This window comes from Haemaphysalis longicornis, unplaced genomic scaffold (genome assembly GCF_048455015.1).
Source record: "Haemaphysalis longicornis isolate Haplotype H1 unplaced genomic scaffold, Haemaphysalis longicornis Haplotype H1 scaffold_5, whole genome shotgun sequence".
NCBI classification, from domain to species: Eukaryota; Metazoa; Arthropoda; class Arachnida; order Ixodida; family Ixodidae; genus Haemaphysalis; species Haemaphysalis longicornis.
In genome coordinates, this window is record NW_027526385.1 from 48,456,355 (window position 1) to 48,475,268 (window position 18,914).

The 18,914-nt window shown below is 44.2% G+C and overlaps 1 protein-coding gene across 2 annotated transcripts in view; it reads right to left on the reverse strand.

Moving 5' to 3' along the window:
* Positions 1-10,386: 10,386 nt before the first annotated feature.
* Positions 10,387-18,914, reverse strand: part of LOC144138192 (uncharacterized) — a 39,863-nt gene continuing 31,335 nt past the window's right edge. For both annotated transcript variants that reach the window (XM_077670366.1, XM_077670367.1), the window contains exons 10-11: positions 12,945-13,098; positions 10,387-10,516 (exon numbers count right to left, since the gene is read on the reverse strand). In XM_077670366.1, coding sequence (XP_077526492.1) covers positions 10,446-10,516; positions 12,945-13,098 — 225 coding nt within the window. In that variant the 3' untranslated portion in view covers positions 10,387-10,445. The remainder of the gene's footprint in view (positions 10,517-12,944; positions 13,099-18,914) is intronic.

Below are 18,914 nucleotides of genomic sequence, written 5' to 3' on the forward strand. Positions count from 1 at the left end.
GGTAGCCGATGGCATAGTTTCGCTTTATTTAAGAGCAGCTCCGTGACTCGTGGTTGGCAGCTTAAGAAGAATATAAAAAAGCCATGTTTGCGTCCATAAAAATCTGATGTGGTCTCCTATAACTTGTTGCCAATAATGGAAAAAAAGGACAAAATGCCAGACTCGCCTGCTCGTGCGTTAAAATGGGAAAGGGCTGCCAGATAGAAGAGCGGTGATTGGGCGGGGCGATATGTCGTAAACCTGACCTTGATGGCTTGCTCTGATAGCTGTCTCTTTCCGGCTGTCTTACTAAGTTCTCGGTTCTTTTTGCATGAATTTTCAGCGAAATGTTCATGTAACGAATACTATCGGGACGAAAGATAAGTGCAATATTTCAGCTTGCAATTACACGCTCCCTGCTGGCAGAACAAGGCTGACGTAAAATTTTTGTCCGGCTAGTATAGCTTTGACCTTCTCTGCTTTACCCAAGCCGAATTTTAGTATTACGAAGCAATTGCTGGTCAAGGGTGTCGGTCGTTAGGTCTTGCACAAAAGGAATGGTGGATGCGTAACGATAAGTAGTTGTTCTTAACTGAATTATGCCGTGCATTCTTAGATTAAAATTATTTACCATAGTTATTAGTGCCTTTCCCTCCAATGTGCAATCATGTTTACAGTTATTTACCGCCATACTGCTGTGCCTATTGATAATTTTTCTCTTTTCAATATAAACGACGCTTGAAAGAAGCGTGTTGCGCAAATTGCAAAGCTATTTTATTAGCGATTGTAAATAAAATGCTTCAATTCAATATTTAGTGTGCTTTATTCGCAAGCAGTGTTTAGTTTACATTTATGTTGTAGTTACAATAATCATGCCAACCAGAGAAGCGGTACATGCTGAATCTATTCTGGACCTTGTACCAGAGAGAGAGAGATAGAGAAATCTTTATTGGACACTGAAGAGGTTAGCCCCACAAACGGCGGGGCTTGCTACTTCAGATGGGGGTGAACATAGTGAGGCGAAAAAAGAAATAAAAGGGGGGGGGGGGGAAGAAGTACACTGCAACAATGAATAATGGGGAGAAGAGAATGGCGTTCTTCGGAGTCAGTTGCAATCAGGAATTTGCTGGGTATTAGGCGTTAACCTCTGCGGATTTGATTTTTTTTTTTGCCTCATGAATAACCCTGCACTTTAGAAGAATTTGTTTTGCCGAAAAAATTAACATTGAAAACGTCACGTGTTTCCAGGGAATACGTTGAAAAACTGGTCTTTTAGCCACAGCACACCAAAACTATTTGCGTAAATTACGCAACTGGGCATTTAACGCATGGACATCCTCAGGAAGTCATACCTAGCAACACACCTAGCAACACACAGACGGTAGAATAGGGATTATTTCTGGGATAAATGTGCAAGACATTTTCATGCAATTTTCCTTAAATTGTGCCTACACCGCCGCCTTGATCAAGGGAATGTAGACATTGGTGTTCACGTACATTCACCCCCTTACCCAAAGTATTGCATCAACGACGATGTCCGCACTTACAATAACGGTTTAAATTCAGTTGTAAGGCGCAGCTTTTGTGTCCTCACTGATGTTGTAACCCAATACGCTCTGCAGGAAATCCAACTTTCTCTGACGACATGTCGACCAATGATGGTGGTTGAAGTCATAGAGTTTCATTCTAATATATACTAGAGGGAAATCTGGCGCTGCATTCACGGGCCGCCCTGGGCGGCGCCATTGCAGCTAGCGACGTTCCTCGCCTGCTTGGCTTGGATAGCCACATGGCTTCTTTTCCGTCTTGAAGCCAAAATCAATAAAAACGGGTATCATTGTTTTTTTGTTCATCTTGCATGAAGCTTCTAAATAATACCTTTCAGATCCATCTTTCTGTAGCTTTAATTTTACAATAACAAAACAAATTTGATTAATCTTCTGCAGTAATATTGTTGCATTTTTGCAGGCCAGAGGCAACTTTTCAGCCTGTTCGTGAGCCATGCCAAGGACAAGTGGAACGTGCCAGCCCGGTACATGACGGAACGCTCGCTGAAGCGCGGCTCCCCTAGACAGTGGCGCCTGATTTCTTTCTAGTGTATATTAGTATGAACCTCTATGGTTGAAGTGAAGGAAATAAAAGCGCTTCCCGTGGCCGGAACCTAACCTTGGTCCCTGGCGTTATGAAGCCGGCATCTATCCCATTGCACCATTTCAACATGGTCGAAGCGGTTTGGGAAACTCAGACGACAACCAAAGGATCCGTCACGAGAAGAATGGCGTTTCTCTGCGTGCCGTAAGGCTTTTAGCCACAAGGCGCTGTGCGTAACTTCCCATTTGAGGTATAGGACTTGAAGCCTAAGGTAAACGTCTTGGGTTTTAAGACCTCAAACTGGCACCCACTCAAAAACTGCAAAAAAGTGCCCATGGACTGGACAAACGTCAACATTATTCGGTTGCATTAAAAGGGAAATACCAAGGACCTTAAGAATTACAGAGTTATAAGCCTACTCTCAGTTGTTTGCAAGCTGTTCACCAATCATAGTTAACTGCATTGGAGGCATCCTGTATTACCAACAACCCAGACTGCAGGTTGTTTTCTGGAAATGGTACAAAACCATGATGGCACTTAACCATCATGGTACTATAAAGGGTACTAAACCACTCAAAAAAAGAAAAAAACGGATAAAGGGAGAATAGTTGAGTCATTTGAGGTTTTCAGACGACATAGTATTGCTGAGTGAGCCTGGAGAGCACCTGTGAAACATGCTTGAGGAAACTACAATCAGGAAGCATGGCCGTGGGGCTACACATAAATATTAATAAATCTAAAGTAACGAGGTATAAGCATGCCGAAAGCGCCCTCTTCAGGTTCAGTAAACGGCGAGAGTAACTCTATGACTCGGAGAGAGCACTGTCCAGCTCGGACCCTGATGACCAGCTTTGGCTGGTGAAGAGGGCTCAAGAAGCCGGACGGCCTCAAGGGGTCCTGGAATAAGGACTCTTCCCAAAGGCGAACTGCTTTATAGGGACGTTTATTCCTCCTCCTCCTCTATGACTCGGGGTTTCCGATGACGCAGCACAAATTCAGGCACAAATTCAAACAACAGCTCATCTATAAAAAAATAGCAAAAACGGAGGCTACATCAGCGGAAACCTGCATGAGGGAGTATTCCTATAGATAAAATGTTTTGCGCAAAGTTTACTCACAATTCTGAAATCAAACGTGGCGTTACCTGTATCGATGCACTCGGGTTTTGTGTCGTGTAAACACCGTAGAGGCAGGAGCATCGTATTCGTGACGACGAAAATTTCAAAATATTTGGAGCCCTTTTGACAGGACGCACAGTGCCCTCACGAATTGAATGTGAGGGTCTAAATGCTGCAGGTACTTTCGAAGCCCAACCTATTCGTTCGCGCAATCGATGGTTTTGGTGCAGAAACATTCCGAAGCTTCCCGTCGGATTACTCTTCAGTGCTTCTTTTTGCGACAGTATACTGTTATGTGGCGGGAGTACAAATGAGATGACCCTTGAGATGGTAAAACGATGCATTTTCGCGATGTCCGGCATGGGATAGTTCGGGAAAGCGCAGCACCACACGTGGTTTCTTGTTGTCCAAATGTTGGTGATTACGATGGTATCATCCGCAGTTCACATCTTCGTCTCAATTTGACAATGACCCTAAATAGAACTCGAGGTTGCAAACGCAGTTATAATCCTTCCACGATATCTACCTCGCAGCGAGAGCAACGGCATACTGCGGATAGCGAAATGGAAGAACTCATTTTCAAACAAACAATGGCAGCAATATTTATTGGTGTTGTATTTGAATGAAGTAGACTTCAATAACTCACTGAGCCCATACCGCGCCGAAGCACCTCGGTACAGTCAAGGTATTCCGCTAATGTGGACATTTAAACTATCGTCTGTACAACATAGCCGGTTACGTCAGTTTGATGGCATAAAGAACCGCATATTCTACGTATTAACTGTCATTAACATAGCGCGTTGAGACATAACATGAATGCCCAATAGAATCGAACAGTGATATTTATTGGTGGTAGCTTTTGTCGTCTGTCTTCACTTCCCGAAACTACTGTCTGTGAAGTGATAGGAAAATATGCGACTAAGTGTCCAACGAGTCTCCACTACTAAGGCTGTTTTCTCTTTCTACTGATTTTTTCTAATTGATTCGTTTTTTGAAGTTTGTGTATAAGTAGGCATGGTCACTATTCGGAGTTCCTAAAAATTTGAATAAAGCAAGCTTGCATTCTATCGTCATGGTCCCCTTCAATCCAGCTTTTGTTTACGTTTCAGCTCAAATCATTTATAATGCACCGCAACTTGGCACAAGTTCCTTAGCTATTTATGGCCTCCATGGAGGCAAAGGCATCTCAGTTGACAAAATTACATATGGTTCACTTGTAGCTTAACGAAGTATTCAATGTACGAGCGCTACGGGTACAAGTATAGGCGAGTCTTCTTGCATTAGGAAATGTGATATCAGCTGTAAAGGAGATTGACAACCAGCTGAGTATGTTTATTTATTTATTTATTTATTTATTTATTTATTTATTTATTTATTTATTTATTTATTTATTTATTTGGTATTCCAAGGGCCCATGATGGGAATTACTCAGGGGGGCGGGTTAGATTGATTGTAGGGTTTAACGCGCCGACGCAACGCAGGCGATGTGGCGCGCCGTGCCAAGTTGTGCCAAGTTGTGCCACCTCGTGCTCAGCAGTGCAACGCCTTAGCTACTGAGCCACCGCGGCGGGTGGGGGGCGGGTTTAAAACGCCGAACATTGCAACAAAGAACACCATATTGCAGGAATAGCGACACACGGAGTATATCATTTATTCATGTCTCTCCCTCGTGGGCCTTTTAGGTGCAGATCACTTAAGGGGCTCGCCTTGTCGCCGTAGCTCGCTGTAACGGCAGATGTCAAACCACAGCCGGAATCAGGCGGTGCCGCGATATAACGGGAACAAGTAGAGCCCGACGTTCCGTCGTAGGCCGTCCCGCAGAGGGTTCGAAAACCAAGCGGTTTAAATAGTCATAACCGTTCGAAACTCTTGAAAAGCTGGCGCTTCTTATACATCTTCTGTTTGTTTAGCGCGAAAAAAAAAACTGCGGGTACATTTGACGCAAAATATATGCAATTAACTGGCAGTACCCCCGTTCGTTTATTTCGGAAGGCTCGTTGCGTTGGTTTTTGCGACAGTAAACAAAAAAAGTGACAGTGACGCCAGCACGTGCGGGAGGATAAGCAAGCACAAAGACAACTGCCGCTGGTGCTGTTTCAGGCAGGGAGCGCGCGAGCATTACGTAGGCAGGACATTTGAATTGCTTTCGGTGGTAGCAGTGAGCGGATAACAGCTCTACAGGCCATTATGGCGAATCACTTTCTGTGCAATCCTGTCAGCTTTCACGCTGAGTGGAACGGCTTTAATTTTTTGTTCAACAGTGCATGTATGAACGTAAATAAGTTAGTGCTGTCTGAAAAAAACGTAAAAGGTGATAACTAAAGCAAGGCGAATGATTCACATGTAAGATGAAAATCGTCCGTAGGCACATTCCAAAGCATAAAATAAAAACTCAAATCTAAGATTCCCAAACTTTCTCCTATTACGAAACTACAACAGATCACTAAAGCTGCAAACACAAAATGCACATTTTCCTGCAGTTTTACAACAAAGCATTTCTTAAGGCTTGCTGGTCAATATGGTGAGTGATAAATGAATGCGCCGCGGTCTTAAAGGAAGATGACTGTGTTAGTTGCAAGATGCTTGCCGGTAGCAAGTTCCTTTCTTGTATTGATAAAGCATGGTGAGAGTTCTGATAATTTTGGCTCTGGCAAAATCGGTCTTGCTTTGTGCGCATGATCAGTTAGAGGGGAAATGTGGTTAGCCAGCAACACGGAGGAAAGAATACTTACCTCCATGGGAGGGAAAATATTGGATATCCTAAAGATAATTCGAAGTAGTAAAGAACTGAAAAAAAAAACCACAAGCGTGGCAATTATCTTCTTGTATACCGATTAGGCAGATAAAGGGAACGTTTAAGAGCCGATATGCCTATTCCAGACTAGCAGGTACGCAATATGATTATTGCAGCTTTGTTCTACGCGGCTTCAAGGTAGTTAATAAAGCTGGCCTGGTGTGTGTGCAAGACAAAAGAATCCTTCTAACGGCCACCTTATCAAAGAAATGTACGGATGCAGTTTGGTATTGCTGTTAGCTTAAAAAGGTAGTCTTTAAAATATTTAAGTTTTTTGATGGCCGTGTCAGGCATATTTGTTAAATGTGAGTGCTCGATCCAGCTAAGATCACAAGTAGAAAAGATACTGAGACATTTAATGAGCAAACGGTTTCCATTAATCAACTTCCACCAAATCGCCGATCAAAAAGAGTATCTGAGAAGGTAGGAGAAGTCAGGGGATAGATGTTTGATACGTTAATTTCCATTTTTCTGCCTATTGCACAACTCTGTTGATTTGGACAAGTGATCCTTTAGGCTGATGGCGTCATCAATTTTGGATGTATGATCATAAAAAGAGCAGTGATCCGTAAGAGGCGTGAAGACGAGTTTATACCGAATGTGATATCATTAATATAGATTTGAAACAGGTGGACCCCTAAACTGAGCCCTGTGGGACCTCCGAACTAACAAGGCAGAAGCTAGATAGGCACCGAAAATTGTTGACAGATTGAAACGAGTTTGTAAAAAATAATTTTATTCAGCGAGTAGTTTTGTCGTTGGTTGTAACTGCTGAACTTTAAACAGAAGTCGATTGTGGGGTGCGCGATCAACTGCTTCAGAAAAATCTATTTATATACGGTCTGTGTAAAGGAAAATGCGGATAGGTTTTTCAGGGCCAGGTACTCATTACAAGAGTTGGGCTTGACATGATCTTATGTGCAACATAAGTGAACATTATGTGTTCAGGTGTCTTGCAGCGAATTGAAATTCCGGAAATTGTTCGAAAATTGTTTGGATTAGTATTGTGCCTTAAGTATTGAGCACAGGCTTTACGTATGTGTTTTTCCGATAATTCGGTATATTACTTGTGCCTAGTGACGGTTGAACAATTACTTAATAGAGCGGCAGGCGTGTGAGCGGTAATTTTCAAAAGCTTTGTACGAATGCCACATTCCCCCGGACTCAGGGGAAGGCGGTCAATTGCTTTCCCCATATTAGTTCTGGATATGGTTATGGGTTCATCAATATTAGGGAAAACACGAGAATTAAGAAGTGCAAGAACATCGACACCAAGTTCATCTGTAAACATGCCACTAAGGTGTCTGTTAAAGAGTTCGCAACAAGCTGTTAGACAAAAAGCGCCCCCACTTTCATTTGGAAAGGTTGGTCCTGCCTGGTGTTCTTTCGGAGTAACCGCATGCCAGAATTTGCTGGGATTATATATGACGTATTTCGAATAAAATTGTCGAAATAGTGGTCTGTCACCTTATTGATAGCTTCCTCCAAAGCTGCAGACGGGGATTTATTTTTTTCCCAATCATTGGCGGATTTCGTACGACCAGCCTTCCTTTAACAGTGGAGCTCTTGGGCAGACCGTAAGCTTGGAGATGCGGGAAAATAATCTGCAGAGACTTCGAGATTTCTCTAGTAATGCGTAGAATTCTTATGCCGCCTGTGTGGAGTTTTTAGTTTTTCTGCAGCATAATTTTAGGGTTTTTCTGAATTCTGTTTGATCTATTATCTCCATTTACGCTATTATAACGGTTCCACATCGAACTTCCGCTTAAAATGCTTTGTTGAGGAAATGCAGGGTGTTTCACGAATCGCCACTTTTCGCTTTTTTTTCTATTTTTTAGTTTTAGTTTTTCAAATTTCTGCTCGACCAATTATCTTAATTTACGCTATTATAACGATTACATGTGGAAGTTTCGCCAAAACTGCATTTTTGTGGAAATGCAAGGCCTTTAATTACACGGCTTAGGCTGGGGGGGTGCACGGCAAAGAATGCTAGGATTTAAAATACCAAGAAAATGTGCGGCGCTCGTGAGCGCGTGCCTCGCGGTGACGGCAAGTCCTCGGATCGGTGAGTGGCTTTAGCAAAAAAAATAAAAATAAAAAAAACCTCCAGCACTGTCGTCAAGCTCTACTGCGTATGCAATGCTTGTCATGAGGAATACGCCGATATCGATGAACACGACAATGGCTACTACTAGGACAGGGGAAAGCAATGGCGGAACATGTAAATAAGCAATTTCAAACTTGTTCAAATGCGCGGTGATGTGGCCTTCAGTGATCAAGTGTAAAGAAATCCGGCAGCTTCGGTAGGGTTCAAGCATTGGGGGGGTAGGGGTAAACTACGCCAGTTGAACTAGTGGAAGTCTACAATATTGAGGGTAAATTTGCATCGACCACTCGCCGCATAGAAGACGACGACCTCTTCGATGCATAGGACGACTATTATACTAGCACCGCAGCCATGTAACAAACAATGACACTGAAATTTAACTGTGTGTCCTGCAATTATCACCTACAACAGCTTCACCTTTCAATTCTTGCGCGTGAGCGCAAGCTTCCCTGAATTTTAGTCTTAACGTCGCCTGTAAACTATGCCGCAATGGTTTCTGATGTGATATTCATTTTTGCAGTGCTTTCTATTTCGTCTAGCTAATTTCGAAACATTATCCAAAAATTCGTTCCAAATAATATTAGTCAGGTTTTTAGATAACTTATCTAATGGTTTTGACATATGGATGCTGCCAATCAATTTGGCATGAACTGCAACATGTGTCCACATTGCTTGTTTGAAACGCCGTACAGAAAACTGAAGCCCAGGAAGAGTGTTATGTGACAGTTCTGGATGTTGGGCGTTATGATTTGTTTCCTGACTTTGCCCTTGGTGTCCGGTGAGCAAAGACGTCACGTTGTCACACTGGGTACGTATAATTCTGAGAACGAAATGCTGTAGGACAGTAATGAAGTAGCACCTGGCCGATCGAACAAACATTTAGCACAAACTCGCTAATAAAAGCGCATTTACTTACTGCAGATGTTTTAGGTAATATGTTTTAGTCTCTTTTACTCCACGTTTTATGTGCATATATATACGAACGCCAGGCGACATAAGTATATAACCAGGAGCGTCCTGAGCAACGAATAATACGTCCATGGGAAGAACGGGGGGCCTGTCAAGGGCCCCGAAATTTAGACATCGCCAGGGCCGCTTTACACTCCAACCTTGAACAGCTCTTATTTTAGAACCGTTTTTTGCCAGTAATGAGGCGTATTTACCCTGGCAACGAATGGTGTAGTCTACATTGTTTTGACATATTTTGCTGAGAATATGGAACATAGATGTTACTGGTTGACAACAATCATAATTGTTTCCTGATGTTCCTGAACGCCGCGTTCATGTCATTAGAAGGATACAATTAATGATTCCGGTGTCCAAGCGAGGGAGAACGCCGGTCATTTCTATTCATTGTCCATGCTGACTTATTCTTTCTTATGCAAATCTTAATCGGGGAATTTCGTTAGTGAGGTGGGGTTGCCTTTCATACGGTATCTTTACAGTGATTATTAAAAGAAGCCACACGTCTTGTAGATAGCTCCTTTTGCCCTGAACTCCAGGTCTGCTTACGTGCTCCTACCACCACCCTTTGCACTGCATCACTGCGAGGGTTGGAACATGTTGCAGGCAATTACTGCAATCGGTACTGAACAGCCAAACAGCGTTTTATAACCGTAGCTTTTAGGCTTAACACAACCAATTTGGTAGCCTTTATGGCTTTTACAGTCACTATATTCAGCCCGTCAAAGGCTACCGGGAGAAACATTCGCCTAGAAGACACTTCGTATTGAGGTAAGCTGTTTATAAAAGGTCTCAGTATATATTAAAAAAATTATGGGGTATTGTAATCTAGTCACATCATGTCATTGACAGGATTTCCCAGCCTATGACGAATTCTCTGCCGCCAAGTAAAGGGCTCCAAATGATTGCTCCATCGATATTTTACGTCTTATCTCCAAGAGTTGCTTGAGCATTCTATGAGAAAGCGATGACTGTAATAAAGACTTAACCCTGGTTTTTTGTCAATAATACCGTATTCATGCAGTGAAAACAAGAATGAAGCGACACGTCGTAGTCGCCACTGGGTTACTTAAATGAAATTATATGTGACAATAAAGTGCAGGTAGACTGCGATACATTCGAAACCTTTGCAGAGCTAAAAAGCATGTGATTACGACGAAAAATGCACGGCTGGTTTGGTTCAGCATAAAAACGATTTATATCAGTGTGTAAGGAAGCGTAAGGAGTGTAAAAGACGCCAAGAGAAAAATCAACCAGAGAGTGTTATTTATGTTACTATGACACAGCTATTACATCATATTTTCTTCAGTTGTAGGAAGAAAGTTTACATGATATTGCATAGAAGTTTTTGCTTTTATTTCCATTCATAGTTTTTTTACTCCCAAAAAAGGTTTTACTGAGGATTGAAACCACTTGCAAAAAGGCTTCTCTCCATGTTCTGCGTAAGGCCGATTTCAGCATTACCTGCAAGAGGAAAACGTATAAGGCAGGTTTCTTTTGGTGCACTTTTGTGGCAACGTTGAACACAAATATTTACAGTTCCTGCCCTCCACATTCCGGTATTAAAGTTAACGATCGTTCGTTGTCTTACCACGGGTGTCGGCAAAAAATCTCGTTAACAAGTTCGTCATAAGCTAATAACAGATGAATTATCCTTTGTAGCCTACGCACAGCAACGGCACAAGCGTGTTTTGCGGCAAGACTCGGGGTGGATCCATTAGAAATATGTAAATATTCACATAAACAAAGTTCTCATAGAGTAGTTGAAAACCTTGAGGCGGTAACTGCATACTCGAATTGTCGTCCACTGAGACAGAGAACAAGCCCGAAATGTTACTTTCAGTGCTGATTTCGGAGTTCATCGACAAGCGCGGTATTCACAAAGCGGCGTCCTCACCTAACAACTGAAAAAATTGAAGGTTTTTTCATAAGACTTCTAGAAATAATCGCGCGTGGTTTCCTTAATTTTTGTGTATTCCTAGGCCACGCAATTATTCTAATAATTACCAGAGGATGGAAACTCTGGTAAGCTGTAGCCAAAACCAAGCTGATTTAATTGGCTTCGAAAATACGGCCAACATGTGTCAAAAGCTGTTTCGCCAATGTGCTCTACAGGGAAGCATAATACTAGTGACTACAAAAGCCCCAAAACAACTATAAATTGACTAGGTTTTCCAGTAATCCTGCAAAGAACACATGGAGAAGTGGGCATCTTTTTGTGTTCAAAGTACCACTACAGTGCATAAGCCCTATTGTCGTTATACTTCCAACAAAAATTCATTTTCGTGAACTTCACGGGAACCGTGTAGTCAGGAAAGAATCTTGCTCAGGTTTGAAAACCACTGCGCAGTGTACCGAGCTCCGGGAGGGCACATGAGCCAGGATGGGTTCTTCAAGGGCCGATAGTTGGCTGCCCACTATAGGAAAACTCAAAATTAAAATTTTCTGCCTTGGCCATTAGCGAGAAAGGGCTGTCATTTTTTTCTTACACTACATTGGCTAAAATGATTAACAGAAGTCTAATTACAATATTTCTCCCTGAGTATGTCGTAAATGTTTGATTTCGTGGGTGGTAACATATGATATGACACCAAAGGCCAAAGATAATGAATTGCTTCAAAGTTGGCAAACTGGCGTTAAAGCTTTGTCTGGGCTACGTTATTTAAATGTGTTGTGAACGTCGCATTGGAGTCGATACTTGGGCAGTTATTATGGCGGCCGACCTTACTCTTACAGCATTAACAAACCACTCCACTTTATGCGCCATATTTTTATATGGTCCTGCCGGTGTAAGTGACGCCTACACTCGGTTACAAATTATGAACACCAATGAAAGCCCCCCTTCGTCCTATAACCGCCACGGCGTTCCTCTGCGACGCCTGAAATAATCCAGAACCAGAGCTAGGTTTTGTCGAAACACTCGAATAAAATCTGAGCAGCAAAACGTGAATTTATTCGTTTCAGTGTAATGTAAAAAAACATCATTTGGTTGATTAAAAATTTAAAGTAAAATCTGTGGCGGGGTTCATATCACGGAAATAATGGTCAAAACTTCAAAAAACAGGATTCTACCAAACATTTTATTGTTTATCCCGCGTTTTACGTTGTCGTTGCTTTAAACAGCAAAGAGTATTTTACATATTGTGAATAATATTAGTTTCAAACTGTTATTCTTCATTACATTCCGAAGGTGACCCGTTGAACATGGCTCCTTCCAAACGCTATTGCTTGCGTTGTGTGTGTTACTACTCGTGATCATTTTTACAAGACGAGCTATGGCAAAACTGGTATCATCAACGTTCTGTGTTCAGTGGTGATCACGACCGCGTTCCCAGACAAGTGGCACAAGTGACGTCTGCTTTCTTTTGTTCGTGTCGCTGGGCTGGACGCCATTCAAAACAACTTAGGTTGTTCAAATTTAACCGGGCGCTGGAAGCCTTGCACGCTAATTTAGCCATGACTGAAGATCTTTGTGAATTAGAGTGAACAATAAATGGACTACTGCAAAGTTATTTTTTTCATCTTGCGTTGCCTAACGTGCTTCTAACCAAGTTCCCGGATACAAATTTAACTGTGTAACAAAGGGGGGCCTCCACAATCAAGATAGAAAGCTTGTTAAGAAAGCCTCGCGTATTGATGTTTTCGCTTTGCCATGCCCGGCGTCAAGCGATTCGTCTGCAGAACAGTGCTAGAAAATGTGCGGTCGCATGGCTACTGCTAGTCTGAAGTTACACCAAGTATAAGCATTTGGTTTGTGTGACAAAAGATTGCGGCAGGCACCGTGTGTACAAATTTTCTGAAGTTCGTTAGCAAACACTTCACAATAATGAATGTTTGACATAGGCCGTATAACACAGACATTTCAATATAATTTGAACTGCTTGTCACTTACATCCCAAAATGACTTCAACAAACTGCGCGATTGGCAGAGCAAGGGGAAATGTCGTTCTTCTCTTCAGCCATTCCACTAATAGTGTCAATCCCGAACAAACCATATCATTCATCAGGAAGAGCAGATTGAAGTATGGAATTTTCTTCATGACGCACTGAGCCGTTGCGTTGAGGGAAAAAGAAGGAGAAAGATCAGGTTCTTATAAGATCAGTGCAGTCAGTACCAGATGGCGATAAGCCCAGAATATGCAAGGAGCAGCAATTACCCTCCCAGGCATATTCATCAGTGGTTCGGTTGACACTTTTTGGCACTACTTTTGTCCTTTAATTCAACTAAGAATAGCTTAAAATGCAATCTTGCAAGAGGGCATCACATTGTTCAGTTATACCTTAAAATCAGTAAAAAGTGGCTATGCGAATTCTTTGGTAGCAATAAAATTCCCCGCATTTCCCCGAGGGGAAGAATGTGAAAGTGCGAATGCACGAGTTGAATTTGCGCGGTTCGGTAATATTCGCGAAAGAGATATCACCCCTACACACACAACTACAAAGAAAGAAAGATGCATTTATTCACAGACACCTATTTGTGTTGTAGTTGTACTTGATTGCTAGAGCGGATCTCAGCTTTGAAATTTCGTGTCAGTACTCCTTTAAGCGGGTGCATTAGCCCTTCTCACGCCCGATTCCTGGCCAATCCCCCACGTGGGTATGTGCCATGTCAGCGGCCAGGCAGCGCGCGCCCATCTCCCCCCGTTGCCAAGGAAGACGAGGAGATTCCTGGCCGATCCCCCACGTGGGTATGTGATGCGGACACCGCCGGTGGACGCAGGTTCAGGGTCGCTTAAGAAGTGCATTGCACTTAATATATTTGCGCTGCAGAGACCACGCGATTCTTAAGCTGAATACGTGAACAAGCTTCAATATTACACTGTTTCTTCGTGCAAATACAGGCTAATGGTGCTTTCGGGTAATATCCTACAAAGTATTGATTCTCTAATTGGATGTGTCGGACCTGCTGAGAACTGGGGCGTTGCCTCATTTTATTTAAAAAAGCGCAGCTGGGTAGTATTGGACACACGGGGTGTTGTAGAGGTAGATTGATCGAGGTGTTGTTGTAGATTGATTCTTGATGTTTGTCCATACATTATTCTATCTCAGATTATTCATTGTTCTTGCACCATAGAATATTCTATTTTAGTCACGCAGTTACCTTGTTTTTCGTGCCAGAGGACACACTCATTTTAAACGATACCGATCAGTGAGAAGCATGTTTCAGAGTATTTTAGCTTTACTTTCGAGAAATATCAGTTGCGACGTCTTGCAACTATATCAAAAGTTAATGGAGAATTTCAGAGGTTGTCAGAAATCCTTATATATGACATGAAAAAGCGTACATGATTGGTACATGCAAGGGCAACCACATAAATGATAATCGCAATGTATTAGGGATTCTCACATCCTTGCTTCCATGGAGTGGGAAATGCACCACGAAACATTAGTTTGGTTAAATTGCACCAAAATTTATAAAGCGATGCGCTAAATAGGTAGAAAAACCGCATGCGCAAAGCTTGTATATTTAGTCACCACTCAATTGTAATTGGTCAGATTCAAACAAATAGTGGTTGCAGTCCTAATATTTAAATTGCCGTTTTCTTTCCACGTGTTAAAAAAATTATGGGCTTCCCTTGACCAAGTATTTTTCAGAATCTGCTGGAAATATTTCACCGTATCTTGAACAGGAGCTCTTGAAATGCTATTCCGATTTGATGCGAAATGCAACTCCAGTCCGGATGAAATTTCAACTTATCAGGTGCGAAGCATGTCATGCTCGGGACTGTGTCCCTCCCTCCCTTGTCGTTGTTGTCCGCCGTACGCACACCCGCTGCGTATGCCTGGTGAGGCACCGCTGATGATGATTGTGGCAGGATGCCCCTAGAGATTGGCCAACCAAAGAATCCATCACGAGATAGCTTCGTGTTCAACCACCGTCGTCATCTTGCCGTAGGGGAACCCTCAGTACCACACCCGAACTGCACATACCTGGCCAGGCACCGCTGATGATGATTGTGGAAGGACGCCCCTAGGGATTGGATTAGATGCGAAGCATCTCATGCTCGGGGCTGCGTCTCTCCCTCCCTTGTCGTTGTCGTTGTCCGCCGTCCGCACACCAACTGCGCATGCCTGGCCAGGCACCGCTGATGATGATTGTGGCAAGATGCCCCTATGGATTGGGCAACCAAAGAATCCATCACGAGATAGCTTCGCGTTCAACCACCGTCATCATCTTCCCGTAGGGGAACACTGAGTACCACACCCCCAGTGCGCATGCCTGGCCAGGCACCGCTGATGATGATTGTGGCCGGATGCCCTTAGGGATTGGCCAACCAAAGAATCCATCACGAGACAGCTTCGCGTTCAACCACCGTTGTCATCTTCCCGTAGGGGAACCCTGAGTAGTATGCGAGGCATTCCTCCTCTCCTCTCCGACACTCCTCTCCTCTCCGGCCTTCCTCCTCTCCTCTCCGAAGCTCCTCTCCTTTCCGGGATTGTGCAACGAATGGCAACACCTGCGGTCCACACGCGATAATGCGAAGCAGCTTAGGGTTAGAGACGCGACGGTAGCCGCTGCATACTCCGCTGGGGGCGCCACTGTAGCTCCGCGTTATAAATGACGCGCGCGTGCGCTCAGCTCCCCTCATTCTCCTCCCGCAACGCCGTGATCGAACTGAAAACTAATGGAAACTTGAGTCGACCCATGGTTGCTTCGCATACTACTCAGGGTTCCCCTACAGGAAGATGGTGAACTTTTTCAAGCGTCGCTATGCTGAACGTTTAGCTTCGTTTATAACAGTTATTCTCGGCCAGTCTTCTCTATTACACATTTTAACGTAATAATGGGTGATAGCTGCGAGTATCGATCTTGTATTTTGATATTTTGAGCGCTTATACTTTGACAAATGATTCTTTGAATATTCTGAGCACAGGCGTCATCGTTACTTCCTAACTGTAGGTCAATCCCATCTATTAACTGATCATCAGCTTGTCACATGCGAGCGCCACATCATCTTCTTCATCTGCCACCCTAGATCCTTCACCATAATTGTTTTGGAGCGGCTTCTGGGCGTGGCTACGTCATCAATACGTCATTAAACGTGTCGTTCAAATCTTTCTTGTCCGAGCCTTGCATGTAGTAGAGGTGCACTTCGATCCCCGTACGCCTGCCCGGCTGTTCTCCTTGGAGCTTCGCTCAGGTAGGCATGTCCATCTTTCCACACTCAGCATGCCGCAAGACGATGTGACCAACCCTGCTGATGGCGCAGCGCCGGCCAGCCCGCGTGCCCCAACCTGGATGATCACCAGCCGGCAGCGAGACGCCCGGATGTTTGCAGGACTTCGTGGAGACAAAGCCGAGGATTGGCTCGAAGATTATGACTGGGAGAGCTCATTCAATCGGCGGGACGATAAGCTGAAGCTTCTTAGCTTTAATGTCTATCTAACTGAACCCTCTGAGACATGGTACTTGAATCATGAGGAGTTCTTGACTGATTGGCCGCGGTTCACGGAATGATTATGTCGAATCTTTGGCACGTCCACTTCGCGCTCAGAGGTAGCCAAAAAGAAGCTTGCAGAACGCGTTCAGCACCCCACCGAGTCGTACACGTTTTACATTGAAGATGTGTTGGCACTATGTAGGCGTGTGAACTGAGAAGTGCCTGTGTCTGTTCGAGTTCGGCACATCCTCAAGGGAATTTCTTCCTTTACGTTGAACGCACTCGCCGTGTAAAACGAAACCACCGTGGGCGATATCGTGATGATTAGTCAGCGCCTTAACGACCTCCAGGCCTTGCGCCTGCAGCCATCATCCTGTAACTCATTTGCACCGAATCAAGGTGGCCTACGAGCTATGATACGGTGAGCATTCGCGAAGAGCTGCACGGACAGGGCTCATCGAGCTTTACGGTGGTGCAGCGCCAGACAGCCGACTCTAGTCTACGAGATATAAGAAAGAATTGGCATCAGTCACGTGCCTTTCACCTCCGAAGCCCGCGTTCGCGTAGGGCATGCACACGCTTATGTGGTTGTGGTTCCACACATCCCCTCCCCGCCCACCGTTCTCATGGCTCCTCATGCTCACCTGGCCCCCGTCTCCGCTACATACCAACCAATCCCTTACCTTACACCATACTACCCTCCGTGGCAGCAGCCGCGCCCAACCTGCTGCGACTGCAGCATCGGGGGCCATATTTTCATGTTTTGCCGGCGGCGCAAGCAGAACGAATGCCAAGTATTTTCTACTCCGCCACGAAACGACCTTCGTTCGACATACGGCTACCGATCACAGCCATTCACTTCACCTATTCTCGACGCCACTCACCTTCTCCTCCGGACTTCGTTAATCAGCGATACACCTTCAAGTCTGACCATCGCTGATCACCTTGCCCTCTCCGGCGATTTTCACCCCCTCTCCATCAAGCCTCTTAGCACGTCGACCGCCGCGCGGAAAACTAGGAGCATCAGTTCAGGGAGGTAGAACTGAGTTACACAGAAACAAGACGAGTCCCCCGGACCAGCTAAGGAATATTTTGGAAGTGGTTGTGGAAGGCATTCCAGTCGCAGCTTTAATGGATACGGGCGTGAGCATCTCATTATTCATGCGGACTGGTGTGCGCGGCTACGAAAGGTCCGAATCCCTTATGTTAAACCTGCTCTATGTGGTGCCAAGAAAAGTGTAATTCAGATTTCCGGGCAGTGTACAGCGCGTTTACTCATCGAAAGCATCCGTCATCACATTATATTCGCGGTTTTATGTCAATATGCTCATCAGATGATCATCGATTAGGACTTCTTGTCATCAGCATCTGCTATCACTTCTTGTCGTGAACCCGCCTTTTCGATTACTGACACAATTTTTGATACCGTAACGGGCGAGCGAATACATTACTTGCTGTCAACTTCCGATTTCATTGTTCTTTCTTGGGAAGAGACCGTGTTTGCCATCACGTCTGCAGCATGGACGGCGGAGATGTGCTCATCGTGCCAGCTGGACATTTGATTCAGAAAGCATTTATGATACACCCATGTCTTGTCCGTTTTTCTTCCGGATCAGCCCTCCTGGCCGCTGTGAACAAACACCTCAGAACCCATTTTGCTACCCTAAGGCACTACTGTTGCTTTTACTCCCCGCGACAAGCCCGCAGTCGTTCTCCTGGTGTCTTCGCTTTCTTCGTACCAACCGAACCACATATCAAAGCCCTCGCCTTCTATTTATACCAGTGACACCATTTTGGACCTTACCTCGGATCATAAAGCACCGTTTCTCAAGTTATTGGCAAAACACCACGCATCATTTGACTCGTACTCTTCCTTTCTCAGACAGACATCTGCCGCAACCCATCAAATCGATACGGATAACCCTTGCAATAGTCGTCGCCTTCCATATCGCGTATTTCCACCAGAGCAGAAACTTATTGAGGAAAACGTGGATGATATGCTGATGAGGGACATCATTCGGCGTTCATCGAGCTCTTTGGATCACCCGTTTTGCTGGGTTAAAATAAAGACGGGAGCGTGCGATTTTCTTTCGATCACCTAGCACTCTATACGATCACTCAGAAAGATTTGTATCCCATGCCACGTATTGACAACGCTCTCGATATCTTGAAAGGTGTGCAGTTTTTCTGCAGCCTTGATCTTCGGTCAGGATACTGGCACATTCCTATGAATGGGGCCGACAAAAAAACAGCCTTTGCATACCCGATGGTCTTTTCGACTTTGCTGTTATGCCATTCGAATTATGGAACGTGCCTGCAACCTTCGAGCGCATGATTGACAATGTTCTCCGTGGTTTAAAGTGGAAGAATTGTCTCTGCCACCTTGAAAACATCGTTATTTTTTCTTCTACCATTGACCGACATTTTCATCGTCTCGACGAGGTTTCAACGAGCCTTGCCAATGCTGGCTTGCAAGGAAA